Genomic DNA, 14,355 nt, shown 5'->3' with positions numbered 1-14,355 from the left:
ATAAAGAAGGAACATAAAAGAGCTATTTCTAAAGCGGCCTTTCTTTCACTTATAAAGTTTTAAATGAAAAGTTTGCTATCAAGTAGGTCTAAGTAAATTATCTCGCAACCTATCAACTATAATAAAATTGCTTCGCGATCCGCTTTTGATAGCGTAACAATTGTAAGTATGACATCATAATGCTAATTTCTTCAGGCAATTCTCAACACATTCAAATACAACACAACTATTGGTTATGCCTCAACAAGGATGACTTAAACTTCAATACTCGAAAACGTGCCTTAATGAAAAAAAAACTATTCAACTACGTCTCATAATTATTGTTGTTAAGCTGCCTATGGACGTACGTACATTAAAAGAAATTAGGATGTATAGGTAACGTACCTCTTCAACGACATATTGTTAAGCTGTCTATGGACGTACGTACATTAAAAGTAATTAGGATGTATATGTAACGTACCTGTTCAACGACGTATACTTTAAAATGTAACTGTTGCCTTTGCAAAATAGGAAAAAGGTGAGATAGTAGGACAGCCAGATGCTCTTCGCGATCCCGGTACGGGATGATAATGGCGACTCTATGCCTGGCTTTGCATTGACTGGGTGACCAAGAGCCGCCCATAAGAATCTCCGGATTTGCCTTGTGAATATCTTCCCAAGACACCTTCAGGCTGAGATTGACTTTTACTCGACCCTCTATAAGAAGTAAACAAGAACAAAAGATGATTCGCGATTAATAAGATGGGTAGAATCTCGGGAAAGGGTAAGCATTAAAACATTTCTTAGCGAGATAATGGTCCTTCACATGTCAAAAGTCAAATAAAAAGAGTTTTAGCGAAGATTTGGGTACTTCTTTTGGAGGAGGAGGGAGATTTAAATAAAACGTCACGCTTCTTGAATTTAGATGGGAAAAGGAATAATAAGTCTGTAAAATAGACTGGGATATTGGTAGGGGGAGACATCGGACGTTGAATATTAATACCATCCACGACGAACGAAGACATCCCGTTATACGATAATAGGCGAACTCTACAGGAAAGTTCCATTAAACCAAATAGGCGCGTCGTGCCAAGCTAGCCATTTTCATAGATTACAGGGATTATTTATGATCACTCTGCCTCCTCTTCTCCATAACAACTCAGCCGTCGTTGTCGTTGTCCTCTAGTTTTATAACGGAATTACTTAGTAGGGAAGGAGTCTACGCGATTTCATTTTAGGGATTTAAAATAATTCCCCTTAATCCATTTATTTTTCAAGAAGAAGCCCGAGTTATGTTTATTTAACATTTTTAAACTTGAAAAATGCATTAGTTGGGTGCTTAATGTTAATTGCACGAGGATTGGTATAAATGCTAACATTAGATTATGCAAAATTAGTTAAGAATTATTTTACTAATAATTTGAGAACAAAAACGCCATAAATTTCAATTAAAATATGCATATATTAACTCTGAACTGTCCGCAATATTATATAATAAAAATGAAATGTACAATGTTGCGAACATAAGAAGGCAACATACATTTCAAAAAGAAACATACACCCAAAAAAACCTTTAAAAACACAACATTTACTAACAAGGGGCTAATCACTCGACATAATCTTAATTTAGCACAGATTGTATACCTTAGTCTGTACTTTACGTAATCTTTAAACTAAACCATACACGTGACAGTGATAAAACGATTACAATCGGTGTACAGGAAATCCAAGTGATTAGCCCCTCGACTTGGGGGTCAGAAATATGAGGGCAATTAATCAAAACTAGATGACGTCTTTGGGTTTGAAAGAGAAAGAAAAAAATTGGTAAAAACATTAAACAACGAGGTCGGATTTCGTACGTATCAAAAAAGTAAAGGGTGCTATAGCTCTTGATTATTTTTATTCATTCAAGCCTGGCGCTTAAAATCAACGTCATGTATAACCCTCGCCTCAAAGAACAGCAGCATTTATTATTTTTCTTACTACTCAATTGGGCGGGAAAAATGGGTATGGTTTAGTGAAGAAAAAAATAGAATCCTTCCCAACCTTATGACCCTAATTCGCGATGAGAGAAATTTAGAAAAAGTCCAAGAAAGTGTCGTCGTTCCAAAACGACAACTATATATAAGAGGGGTGGGAAACAATATTCGATAACTTTTATTATAATAAATGTTAAATGGTTTACTTTGACGTTTCTTTCCAGGAAAAAGGAGTACTGCAAAACTCGATCGCGTGCGAACATGTATGGCGGGAAAGTTTTACGGTCGTCTTATAAGACCAAAACGTACTTATTTTTGTTACGTAATCGACAAAGGGGTTGTGAAAGAACTAAGAGAATAATCGATTATTATTTAATCCATATCGATTAGACCTTCAGACCGCCAAAACAAATGTTTTCAATTGAAACAGGGAGCGTTTTTACTCTCACGAAGACCATAGTTTCAGATATTGACCGAAAAACGTGCTGTAGACGAAAAGATCTTAAAATTTTGGCGCTAGAAAGAACCATACCATTATCATTCAGGCTATAAACTCGTACATATATAGTTCAATACAGCTTTTAAAGGTGATTGAATTAGACAAAGGTCTGACGTTATCAGTAGGTACCCTAGCCAAAAAATGGCACACGCTTTCATCGCAGACATAAGGTGAATACCAAAGTTTGTCAGCTGAAGGATAGGGCTAATTCAACCATTGAAAACAAAAAAAAACAAAAAACGTGGTGGTATTTTTAATTTTGCTGAATGACAACTAAGGTTCTGTGTTTCGTTGTGTGTAAATGCGTAGATGGCTTCCAGGAAATGACGTTTCAATAACCCTGCATGACGTAAAATTTACAAGGATTAATTTTATTATAAAACATCTGCCAACTGGGAAAGCCTTCACTGAAACCGAAATTAGATCGCAAACCCAGTAAAAAGATACAAAAACATTCAAACTCAGCATGCTAGCTTTTTTTACTAGACCTATATCCAGGGCGGGCTATTGGTAAATAAACAGAAGAACATTGCCCCACAAGTCAGTTTGTATCCCTAGTGTTAGTCTTTTTGCAAATTCACAACCCCTTTAAACACGAGTCGTCGGGAGTACTGCGCCAAAAAAGCAGTAATTCTTTTTATGTAACCGTTAAAAGATTTTTCGCAGACACAAAACTTGGCGTGATATTATTGTAAGATCTAATATTGTGGGTGGTATAAAGGGATGGAAAAACTAACAACGAACTATTTCCGGACACAGATAAAGCAGGGAGAAATTATAAGGAGCATAGGAGAAAAAAAACACAGTAATAGCAACGTTACTAATCTCTTTCGTTGTGCCTTTGCCTTTACATCAACTGCTTTTCAAACGACGAACGGTATAGTCAATTTAAACCTAACCCTAACCAAAACATAGTTGGCATGCAATAAAACTCGCTAGACATAATAAGGAAGGTCTTCGGGGCGGAACAGGAAACGTTTTGACGATTAACAGGGACTGAAAAGGAAGCAAATTGGACCTACTAATGCTGGCGGGATACGCAAAAAGAGATGGTGGGGAGAGAAAGTTATATTTCCCAAAATGAGACATTTTTTAATCGGAATTAATGACCAAGCCTCGTTTCTTCAAAGCGTAATTGTAAGTCAGCAAGCCACCCAACAGAAAAATAACAAAAGAGGTTTTGCTTTTTGTTGTTGTTATTATTATTATTAAATGGGGTAGTTTAATTGCGACGTACTGTAAGTATAGCGCGGAATTATTAACTAAAACTCATTTCTAATTGGTCAGAATAATGGGTCTCGTTCGCGCAACGATGTATCTTTCGAGCAAGATACAATCAAGCTATCTCAGAAGCTATAGTGTGACGTACCACCAAACATGGCCGCCCACTACCAAAGCTAAGCCCGCGACGTTTCACCTAGGCACACTGACGTCACAACTGAGATAGCTCTATGCAGACGTCACAACTGAGATAGCTCTATGCAGAATAAGTTATGCAAATATGTGTTCATTTTTCTCAGTGATAACCTTACGTAATGATATGCTGATAAAGGCATCGAAAAACAAATAACGGAAGATATGACAATACAAACATAAATGTTATGTCACAGGAAGGTCTGCTAAGGAAAGCTAAGCCCGCGACGTTTTACCTAGGCACACTGACGTCACAACTGAGATAGCTCTATACAGAATAAGTTATGCAAATATGTGTTCATTTTTCTCAATGATAACCTACGTAATGATATGCTGATAAAGGCAACGAAAAACAAATAACGGAAGATATGACAATACAAACATAAATGTTATGTCACAGGAAGGTCTGAACTTATCTAGTTGGCCAAGTTGAAACTTCACTCACGAGTACAGTATACATAAGCGATACGATTCAAACAGTTCCAACTTTTTGATAAACATTTATCACTAAAATGATAACATTTCAACGCCTTTTTCGGGTTCTTTGTCCTGCACGTAAATCACGTCAAACACGTGAAATATGACCTATTGTTTTCTACGAAGCATCATCAGAAGTACATTAATAATCAATGAGAAAAAAGATTATCTATCAAGACTTTGGACGGTGATGGAATGGCTTCAGGACTATACACGAAGTTGTTGCGCATCAGGTCTATGTCATTATTTCAAAGGGGAACACGTGCGATAGTACGTAACGTACAAAATTTAACTGACATCATCATATTACGAACAAAGGAAGACATATCTATATTCAAGCTACAGGTGAAATTGTAAATAAGTTAAACTGTATTTACAACACTAACTTTCTCCGTAAATAGCAATATAAACCTTTGAAACTGTCGTTAAATTAGAAATTACTAATTAGCAAAAAAAGGGGATAGTTGATTTCGACATCCATTAGTTATTAATGAGTAATTAGAGATAATAGAAAATTAAAATTAAAGGAATAAGTTCCGGGTTAGAAAAAAATGTGATGGTGTCACCTTATTGTTAAATTTGTATTATCTGTAATTACACGCAATCAAATTAATTGTTAATTGATAACTAATGGCGTAATCAAAAGATTCGCTGGTATGAAGTTCAGTTCACTATACAGGTATATTGTATCAATATATTACAGCGATTTTCAAACAAATCAAGCTATTGTTAGGTATGATTTCTTCCATACTATAAAATCCATTTGTCACGACAGCTGGACTACTTTCTCACACAGGGTGCCTATTATTATCAACGAAAATAGATAGGCCTAGATACCTGAAACGTAAACGCGCATTTAACAAGTGTTTTATGGCACAAACAAGAGTCCCAATACCATTAAGTCTTAGCAAGTTTTACATTTTTAAACACCTTAAATATTTAATAAAAATTCCTAAATTCTTCTGAGACAGTCTTGTACCCAACATTTATTGACTTCGATGCCCAAATAAGTCCGACGTGTATAACCTTCCTTCCGTTACAAATTAGAAAACAGACATTACTTCAAAATAATTACGAATTCAAAAGGAGAAGTCTATAGATTAGTCTATAATTTTTCTTTCACGCAACATACATTACAAGGATAACTTTCGAACTCATAGACTTACATTTTCCCTCCTATATAATTACAATACAATAAATAATTAGTGCAACGTCACACGATGACTATATGGAATACAGTGAAAGAGACACGCGCTCAGCTCTTCTAGAGGATGTAAATTAGTGTAAGGGAAAAACCCACCCACATTTATCACGAACAATAAATAAAGTACCTTAACACACCTAACAAAACATAAAACTCTTAAAGTAAATGAAGCGAAAATTTATGGCATAAAATCTGCTAAGCGATAAAATTTAAAATTTTAATTCTGTTTTTTTTTTTTTTTTTTTTTTTTAAATTTTAATTCCGGGTATATACGAGTAATTTATATGGACCTCTTTAATATTTGTTAATAGCGACAACCCCTTCCTTTTAATTGTTTAAACGACAACGTTACTTTACGCAACATATGGGACTACCATGCACAATTGAACAGCTTTGTAATATCTTGTACTGCTGAGTTCATACAACCTTTTAAATTTAAATTCTTATTAAGCATTTATTATTAGCAGGGATAGATAGACTTTTTTAAGACGGAATGGGTAACAGGGTTATTCGGGTGCGCGTCCTAGTCCACGACCCCCTTACCCGTGACGGGGGGTATGAAAGAAGAGGCGGGTCTTATTTTCATTATGGCGTTGTATGTATATCCGGGTCAAATAAACGTCGTCTGCCAAGTTGGAATGGATTGGGCTCCGATTGTAATTTTTGAAAGAACATTGTTTAAAAATGGAAGTAACACAAGACATAGGGCTTGAAACCAAAACACATTTTGAAATACGATTTATTTCTCTTTGATGAAGTTGTAGTGATGCTTTAAAAGCCTTCATAGATATTACAACACGAACAGGTTTTAACCAAACACTAAGCTCACAAAACTCCTGGCCATTCACTAAGCCTTGGTTAACTTCATCAAATTCGCTTACAAAATTATGAGGATAGTAGACATGATTGGCTTTAGAAAGAATTAGCGAACACTTTTCACCCTTTACAGATGTACTCCAAATCCAAAACACCGGCAATAAATTCCCTACCTCTTAATTGCTATTAAAAACAATTCCCGAATAATTTCCGTACCCTTGCTTTTAGACAGCTTCATTTTGAACCCCTGTAAAGATGCTTTTCTGTACAACCATAGCCCACTCGATCACGCGCATCACGACGTAAGCTGCTCGCGCTATATAGCGCGAGCAGCGCAGCGTCCGGGAGCGCGGATCGAGTGGGCTCTGGTACAACGCAAGAGGGGTCGTAGTCATAGCGACAGATGTAAACAGGAATTACGTATTATTGGCCCTCCTTGTCAGCAACGTCACCAATACGTAGTTTTAGTGAGCCAATAAGAAAATTTAATTTTTTGGTTACGTGTTGAAGGAAGGGGCTATGTACTCGTCTATGAGTCGGACTGAAGTAAATATTAACCGTTGGGAATTCCGTCTTAAAAAAGTCTATCTATCCCTGTTATTAGATATGGGAAACTCGGGGAAAAGGCTAGACAGTATACATAGTTGTGTCACTAAGAGAATTGATACCCTTTACACCACGAGGCGAGGCTACTTGGTACAGTGTTTGTCCGCTGAGTTACATCTGACCATTTTAAGGGTTTACCTGCATAGCCCACTTCATCACACCTGGCTCATATTTAGCATTACTCGAAGCATGGTTTGATATGCCAAAAAATCCCTGACCTATCCCTGTTTTTTAAGAAAAAAAAAAACCTTTAAATCCCTGACTCATCTAGGTTTTCCAGGCTCCGTATGAACCAAGAAGGGATATCTAGTTTACTAGGGAGAAGGTGTAAGATGCTTAAGTATTCGCGCCTCGCCATAGTCCCAGTCCCCCTTTCAAAATACAATGGGGGACGTAAAAGGAGGCCCGGCTATTTCGCCTCTCCTCAGTCGGAAAATACGTAATTTTCATTATTCGCGTCGCGCTGACGTCAGTTTTCAAGAACCAATGAGATGTTGGTTGTAATTTAGAGGCGACGATTAACTCCGGACCTACTATAGTAACTATACGTTTGGACTGGAGATAAAGCTGGAAATGTGGCGATTTTATACCTTCCCCCTAGTAAACTAGATGTCGCTTCTTGTACGAACCCTGGTTAATAATATCCATTGATTTTAGGAGCCGTCCTTACAGATTAGGGATAAAAAAATATTCCATTTGACACAAGTTTTTTAAACGAATGTATAAATATACATGCTTATCTGATAAGAAAAGAACCCTGGATATAGCCATGAAAAGTACTTGTCCCCCTCAAAATAGAAGTCTCTCTTCAAGTGATATAAGAGAGAGAGACACTTGAGTGTAACAAAAAAGAAAAATCATTAAAACTCGGGAAGGCGGAAATAGCAAAAAAAAAAATGCACAGAAAGAATCGAATTTTTGTTGAATATCTACAAAGGCCTATATAGATGCATGAATGCATGCAGGGAGAAGATCGGAAATAATTTCTTCCTCTAGAAAATAGAAGATTCTCCTTATTTTTTCCCCATCAGATCACTATGGAAAACTCTAGCAGACAACACTACTATAAACTTTGGTTGGTGCCCCCTAGCTATTTTATATTGGCAATCTTAAAAGCGGAAGAAAAGAAAAATCGTCTCAAAATAGTAACACAGAGAGAAGAGAGAGAGAGCCCGGACGGAGAAAAGTATATTATATTAAAGTTACAGACTTGGTATGGGTGAAAACATCTCTAGTTTTCAAGGGCATTTAGATGCAAAGCAAGATTGTTACTGACTACATCATATAATGTAACTGAAGAAAACAGAGCTAATAGGAATATAAGCCTCGGTTATACGTCACAAAGAGAGTTGCGTCACGTTAACGGATATACTAGGAGAAAGAGATACTTTAACTAATGTTGAACTTTCAGTATGGGACAAAAACTATCCGAGAATCGAATGGAAGATACGATGGTAGTTTGAGAGCGGTATTCGGTATCGAAATATCTATTCGTAGGTACAGCTCTTTCGTTTTTAACAAAATGGATTCTGAAAGGAACCTGCAGAATCCAACAATGGATTTTGTATGGTTACTCTAAGCCATCTCCATTATATTCTATTCAATCTCTTATCCATCTTATTCTAGAAGAAAACGAAACGATGACAAAAACTTTTAGAATACCTTTTAGAGAGCCCCATTTCAAATAAATATATATTTTAAAAAAAAAGTACATTATTTCCAAATTTAATCCGATAAAAATGATATATTTTCCATTTTCAATTTGTATCCTTTCCATAAAAAAAATTATATGCATCTCAATTTTGCGGTTTCGCCATCTCTTTAGTTAGGATTAAGGTAAAGGTAAAAAAATTATCAACTGAACAAATGGAAGATATACCTAAATTACTAAGCGATTACGGTTAGAGAGAGATTAAAATTGCGAAATTAAAAAAAGGTTCCCAGTCTGGAGTGTTCTGGGAGATTAAGAGATTACGGATTGCGAGGGTAATTGCGTAACTCAGAAATTTATGGTTTCGTAAGATTAAAGGGATACTCCGAGATACAATATTTCCTATTTTAATCGAAATAGCGTATAAAATAATTTATTTATCAATCGGAACCATGTTTTTAACAACAATATTAAAGAAGATACAAGGCGATTAAGTTTCCCTAATGGCGCGAAATGGACACTACGCGTTAGGCTTTCCCGTAAAGCACTCACTGGGAGTACCCCTATTGGACGCCTAGTACCACCTGACGGATTCGTCCAATAGAGATACTCCCTGTGAGTTTTTGGCGGGAAAGCCATTACAGAAACTTAATTGCTCGTATTTTCTTTAATATTATAGATAGAAACACGGGTCCAATTGATACCTTTATTATTTTCTACGCTCTTTCGATTACAAATGAAAAAAAATTCCAGCTCTGATTATCCCTTTAAGAGTACCTTTATACAGTAGTAAGCTCGGTTAGTTCTAATCCTGGGGGCCAAGTCAAAGGTAAATTATTTGATAATATTAAAAATCAATATGTTTTGCTTTAGCTAAATAAATAATACAGAGCGTTACTAACAGATTAAACTGGAAAATTTGCAAGTACACTCGCACCTAAAAAGAATGATACCTCGTATTTAAAATAGAATATAAACAGCTTAAAATAAGCATCATCAAAAAGAACTCTAATTTGAATCTGAATACCGTGTCACGCGTTTCAGAAGTTTAAAATAAAACAGAACAGAACAGTTAGGAATATATTTTGAAATAGAAAATCGATATATAAAAACACCGCCAAAAAGAGCAAGCACTATAAGGTAAGAGGTTTTTAAAGCCAACTACAGAAAGCCCCGACACGTATCCGAATAAATATAAAGAAAATATAAGTCAAAGTAAGAAAAAATATAAATAAGAGTAAACCGAGCGATAAAGGTCATTTTTCGAAAACTATAAAAATCAGTAATGCATTTCGCCGGAAGTAAATAAAACCGAAGTGAGATAGAGACCTTATACGTCACTGATATAGAAAGAAGCATAAGCATATTTCCAATAATTTTGAGGTTCACGCTATCATAAGTGATGATAGGCAGGGGGACACTTAAAAGTTGCTAATACCATATTTCAAATTTCTGGCTTAAATGATAAGCGTTCATTCCAGAACTTTCTATCAAAGTCATTTAATCAAATTTTAGGAATTCTATAAATTGATTAGTTCGAGTTATTCTATTTTTGATCTTATATGTAATTGGTTAAGGTAGAGGAGGAAGATCAAACATAGGGACGAGGTCGGGAGCTTACGTAAGAGAACACACTGCACTCGGATATAGTACACTGTATCTCCGAGTATCCTATATATGCTCACTGTTACCACGCTTTGGGCCACCCTTTCAGAACCAAGATAATAGTGAGCACTTGGACTAAATAAAGCTTTACCAGGAAGCGAAGTTTCTATTATAAGTCCAAGGTTAGGTGAGTGAATTATCAACCAAGTAAACCCATACTTGTTATTTCATTCCATACGTATCAATTTATATTTATTCAGTACAATTACTCTTAACGAGCCATGGTTACGTTGTTATACAATCTCGGCATCTACCCCCACTACTTATACATCAGCGTATAAGGAGGTATGAACGTTTATACAGGCGTTCATAAAAAACGCCAAGAACTATACTCATCACGTGTATACCAGCTTTTCTCCCCTAATCATTAGCGATCCATTGTTAGCATAAAACGCTAATCGTAAATACTTTACAACCTTAATGAACTATAAATTCTATGCCACGTTAAATTTACACTGCAGAAACAAACAAAGAAGGCGGAGAGGGGAGTAAAATACATCTATTTCCATAACGATAAAGGTAAAACTGTAAACATGGATTGCAAACCATACTTGAACACGCAGGTAAATAGGCTTTTCTAAGAAATATTTACGACACTGCACTGAACAAAACCCTTTCTAATACGTAATTTTAGGAATAAATATAGCTAATAGCAGAAGAAAATAGGGGAAGTGGGTAGCCGTAGCCTTGAGCCATACAAGTCGTCCAGTGATTCTCACTTACAATGGTCGATTCCCCTACCACCCTTAAAATTTGAATCTGGCCAATCGGCGCGAAGCATAAAATAGTACCAGATTTCATTGCGAACGCCACCATGTAGCGAACTGTGGAACTAACTTGTGTAGTCTGCTTATATTTCTGCTGTGCTTCAGTTTGAGTTAGGGTTACGTCAGGCAACGGGTTAATGCGGATATTGGTTTAATTAAGGACGAAAATTCGGTTATTTAATAAAATGAATGTCGTTAAGAGTACGCAGTGTGATTTAACGTACAAGGAAACTACCGATAAGAAAACTCAGGCTGTGTTGAAAGGAAAAGTAAGATCTACCCAAACCAATCCCAATGTTAAAAATCAAACTACAACAACTTGGATACAACTTTATTGCTTTGAACTCTTCCCTATCACAGTTTAAAACTTCGGACAAGTTAATTTTTTCCCTGGAACTTAGAAATACCATTGTATTTAAAAATAAAGACATATTTTAAAATAAGTTATGAATTTTGTACTTACCACTCGATTCCGGCCTCTGCCATTCTGCCTGAGTGCCTCACTGCCTCTAGCAGACGCCTCTAGTCAGTTGGAAGGCGTAGGACCGTACTGTCCACAGAATTACGTCACTCGTGTGTTAATGCGCGTAAAAATCCTATCTCTCTTCACCCCCACGGGGAGGGAAATGGCGCGAAAAATCCGTAAACGGGACGCCTCGCGAAGTTGCCCAAGCTACCCACTTCCCCTATTTTCTTCTGCTAATAGGAATCGAAAACAGGGACCCGGACGTTAAAATGGAGATAGATGTTACCAAGAAGTGATATCTAGTTTATTAGGGAGAAGATAAAAATTCGCCACATTTCCAGCTCTATCTCCAGTCCAAACGTAGGTCCAGAGTTAATCCCCGCCGCCTCTAAATTACAACCAGAATCTCACTGGTCCTTGAAAACTCACGTCAGCGCGACGCGAATGACGAAAATTACAATCATATTTTCCGACTGAGGAGAGGCGAAATAGTCCGGCCTCCTTTTACGTCCCCCCTTGTATTTTGAAAGGGGGACTGGGACTATGGCGGGGCGCGAATACTTAGGCATCTTATACCTCCTCCCTAATAAACTAGGTATCACTTCTTGATGTTACATTTTCGTGCACCCAAAGAATATCCCCCTTTATTTTACGTAAGACTTAAGACTTATCATAAACACATTGTATATTTTATTGGGAATTAGTGTATTTAGAAATCCAAGCCACGAAACAATGGTTTTAAAAGCGACCCATACAGGTAAACACGCGAGAAAGAAGTCCGATATCGTTAAAACTTAACGTCGTTGGTAAAGGTCATAACGATAAATGTCACTGAAAACAAGCATTAACGAGAAAGAACTTTGTAAAATTCGTGCGAGACTAGCTAATACGCGACCGTATATATATGCCTTATTTTGCTAAGTACTATACTAATGGGGTAAGGTTGCTTTCGGAATTTAACTTTTAAAAACAAGTTTTAAAATCAATAATAACATGCACACGCACTAAAATAATAACGACAACAGTGACAAACATTTTCATAAGAGAAAACAAAACTAAGAAAGAAGATTGGGGACGCCCGGCACAAAAATGATTCTAAATATTTAAAACCCTTTCATATTTAACTAAATGTAAATGTGAAATATTAATTTTCTCTTCGGAGAATTAATAGTTCAGAAGAAAACATTTCTGATTATTATATCTTTTCGATTAAAGGGATGCTTCGCAATAGAGTTTTTTATATTTTAATCGAAAGAGCGTATAAAAGAATTAACATATCAATTGGAACCGTGTTTCTATCTATAATATTAAGAGAAGATACGAGCAATTAAGTTGAATCCGTAATGGATGGCACTACACGTTAGGCTACCTCTATTGGACGAATAGGTCATGTGGTACCTGAACAATTTCTTAATATTCCATAAAAGTCCTGGAAGATCTACAACAAAACTTTACCAAACAATCCTGAGGTGGTAATACGGTACGTCATTACCCCAAGATGAGCAGACCCGTCTATTCGTGGGAAATATCCTTGGTCCCTAATCAACGGAACCGAACTGCTGGTCTCTGGGGGAACACTAGCCTAACCCTAACCTCTAACCGAATTCGCACTTCATTAGAGGAGAAGGGAGTGAAGTGACTGCTTCATACCACCATGCACGTCCCCTTTTAGGCCTTTATACATTTCGCAATATCACCGCCAAATGAGCTAATACGGGGAGGGGGGAAGAGAGGGGAAAACCTTTCTAGAATCCTTGCCTTACGGACTGATGACCAAAAGAAAAGGGTTGCTTGAATAGGATCGGACGGAAGTGACCTAACCATTGCGAATGTCCCATCTACCCTATTCAATGGAATGAACGCGTATGGTTGCGAATTTAATCGAGTTTCACAAGAATATTAAACTGGTATTTCATTGCATTTATACCAAAAATAATGACAAAGGGATTCTTTATTATTGTTGATAAAAACTGATTACTTTTAAGCTATTTCGAAACAATTCTAGCCTCCTGAGTATCCCTTTAACAAAATTGAAATGCACATGAGATTGCATATTCATGTGACGAACTGACTGCAAGTTCTTCACATAACACTAAGACCTAATAATCCTGATTGTGTTGTAATTGAATACTGCGGATGAGACGCGGAGAATTCCGAATTTGGGGAAGAAAGAAAGAAAGAACCAGAGAAAGCGTCTCGTAATCGAAGGCCACCGGTGCATCAACGCTAACGAAATACAATCTCTCTGGACCGATAAATTCCTTCCCGAAATTAGAGATATTTGGTTTGTTCTAGGTTGAGCTTGCGCAATAGCCAACCAAACCTAAACGAAACGAGCGGAGAAATGATTGCGAATTCAAAAGAAGCGTCTCCTAGCGTCCTAGGCCTAGCTAGAGATCAAAGTGTTCTGCTACAGTTTCATCAGAAAGTCTAGATCATTTAACCCTTGGCTTTTTCTTATATTGGCTTCGTGGCATTCTTCAGGAAAGAAACCATATAACAGCCCTTCGTAATATGGCAAACACGTGCGAAAACGCGCCCGATTGCACAAGGTTACGCTAAAATAGCCTCTCATCTCAATATCAGAAATTAAATCCTTGACTTTGCTGTCAGCAAAGTTTTGATTATGGCGAAACACTTCTATTGACGGCAAGGCCCGTATCACCACCGAATGAAAATTATCCATTTCCGCTCGAACCGTTTAAGGATAATGGAAGAATAATACACTCACTAACATCGTTTCCCCTCCCCCCGTTGGTTGTTAGCGACGGAGTGTAACATTTCAGCCTCGATAATAATCAGGTTTTGATATACGAGTATACTATTGTATAGT

The 14,355-nt window shown here is 36.8% G+C and overlaps 1 protein-coding gene across 4 annotated transcripts in view; it reads right to left on the bottom strand.

Annotated features, from left to right (window-relative positions):
• Positions 1–14,355, bottom strand: part of LOC149661679 (beta-1,4-galactosyltransferase 4-like) — a 118,366-nt gene that overhangs the window by 2,816 nt on the left and 101,195 nt on the right. For all 4 annotated transcript variants that reach the window (XM_089843260.1, XM_089843258.1, XM_089843259.1 and 1 more), the window contains one exon: positions 461–696. In XM_089843260.1, coding sequence (XP_089699386.1) covers positions 461–696 — 236 coding nt within the window. The remainder of the gene's footprint in view (positions 1–460; positions 697–14,355) is intronic.

Source organism: Phalangium opilio, unplaced genomic scaffold (genome assembly GCF_054372755.1).
Source record: "Phalangium opilio isolate 3A_F unplaced genomic scaffold, DU_Popi_V2 ptg000070l_1, whole genome shotgun sequence".
Lineage (NCBI taxonomy): Eukaryota > Metazoa > Arthropoda > Arachnida > Opiliones > Phalangiidae > Phalangium > Phalangium opilio.
The sequence above is the reverse complement of the archived record's forward strand: the minus strand, read 5'-3'. Positions and strand labels throughout refer to the sequence as shown.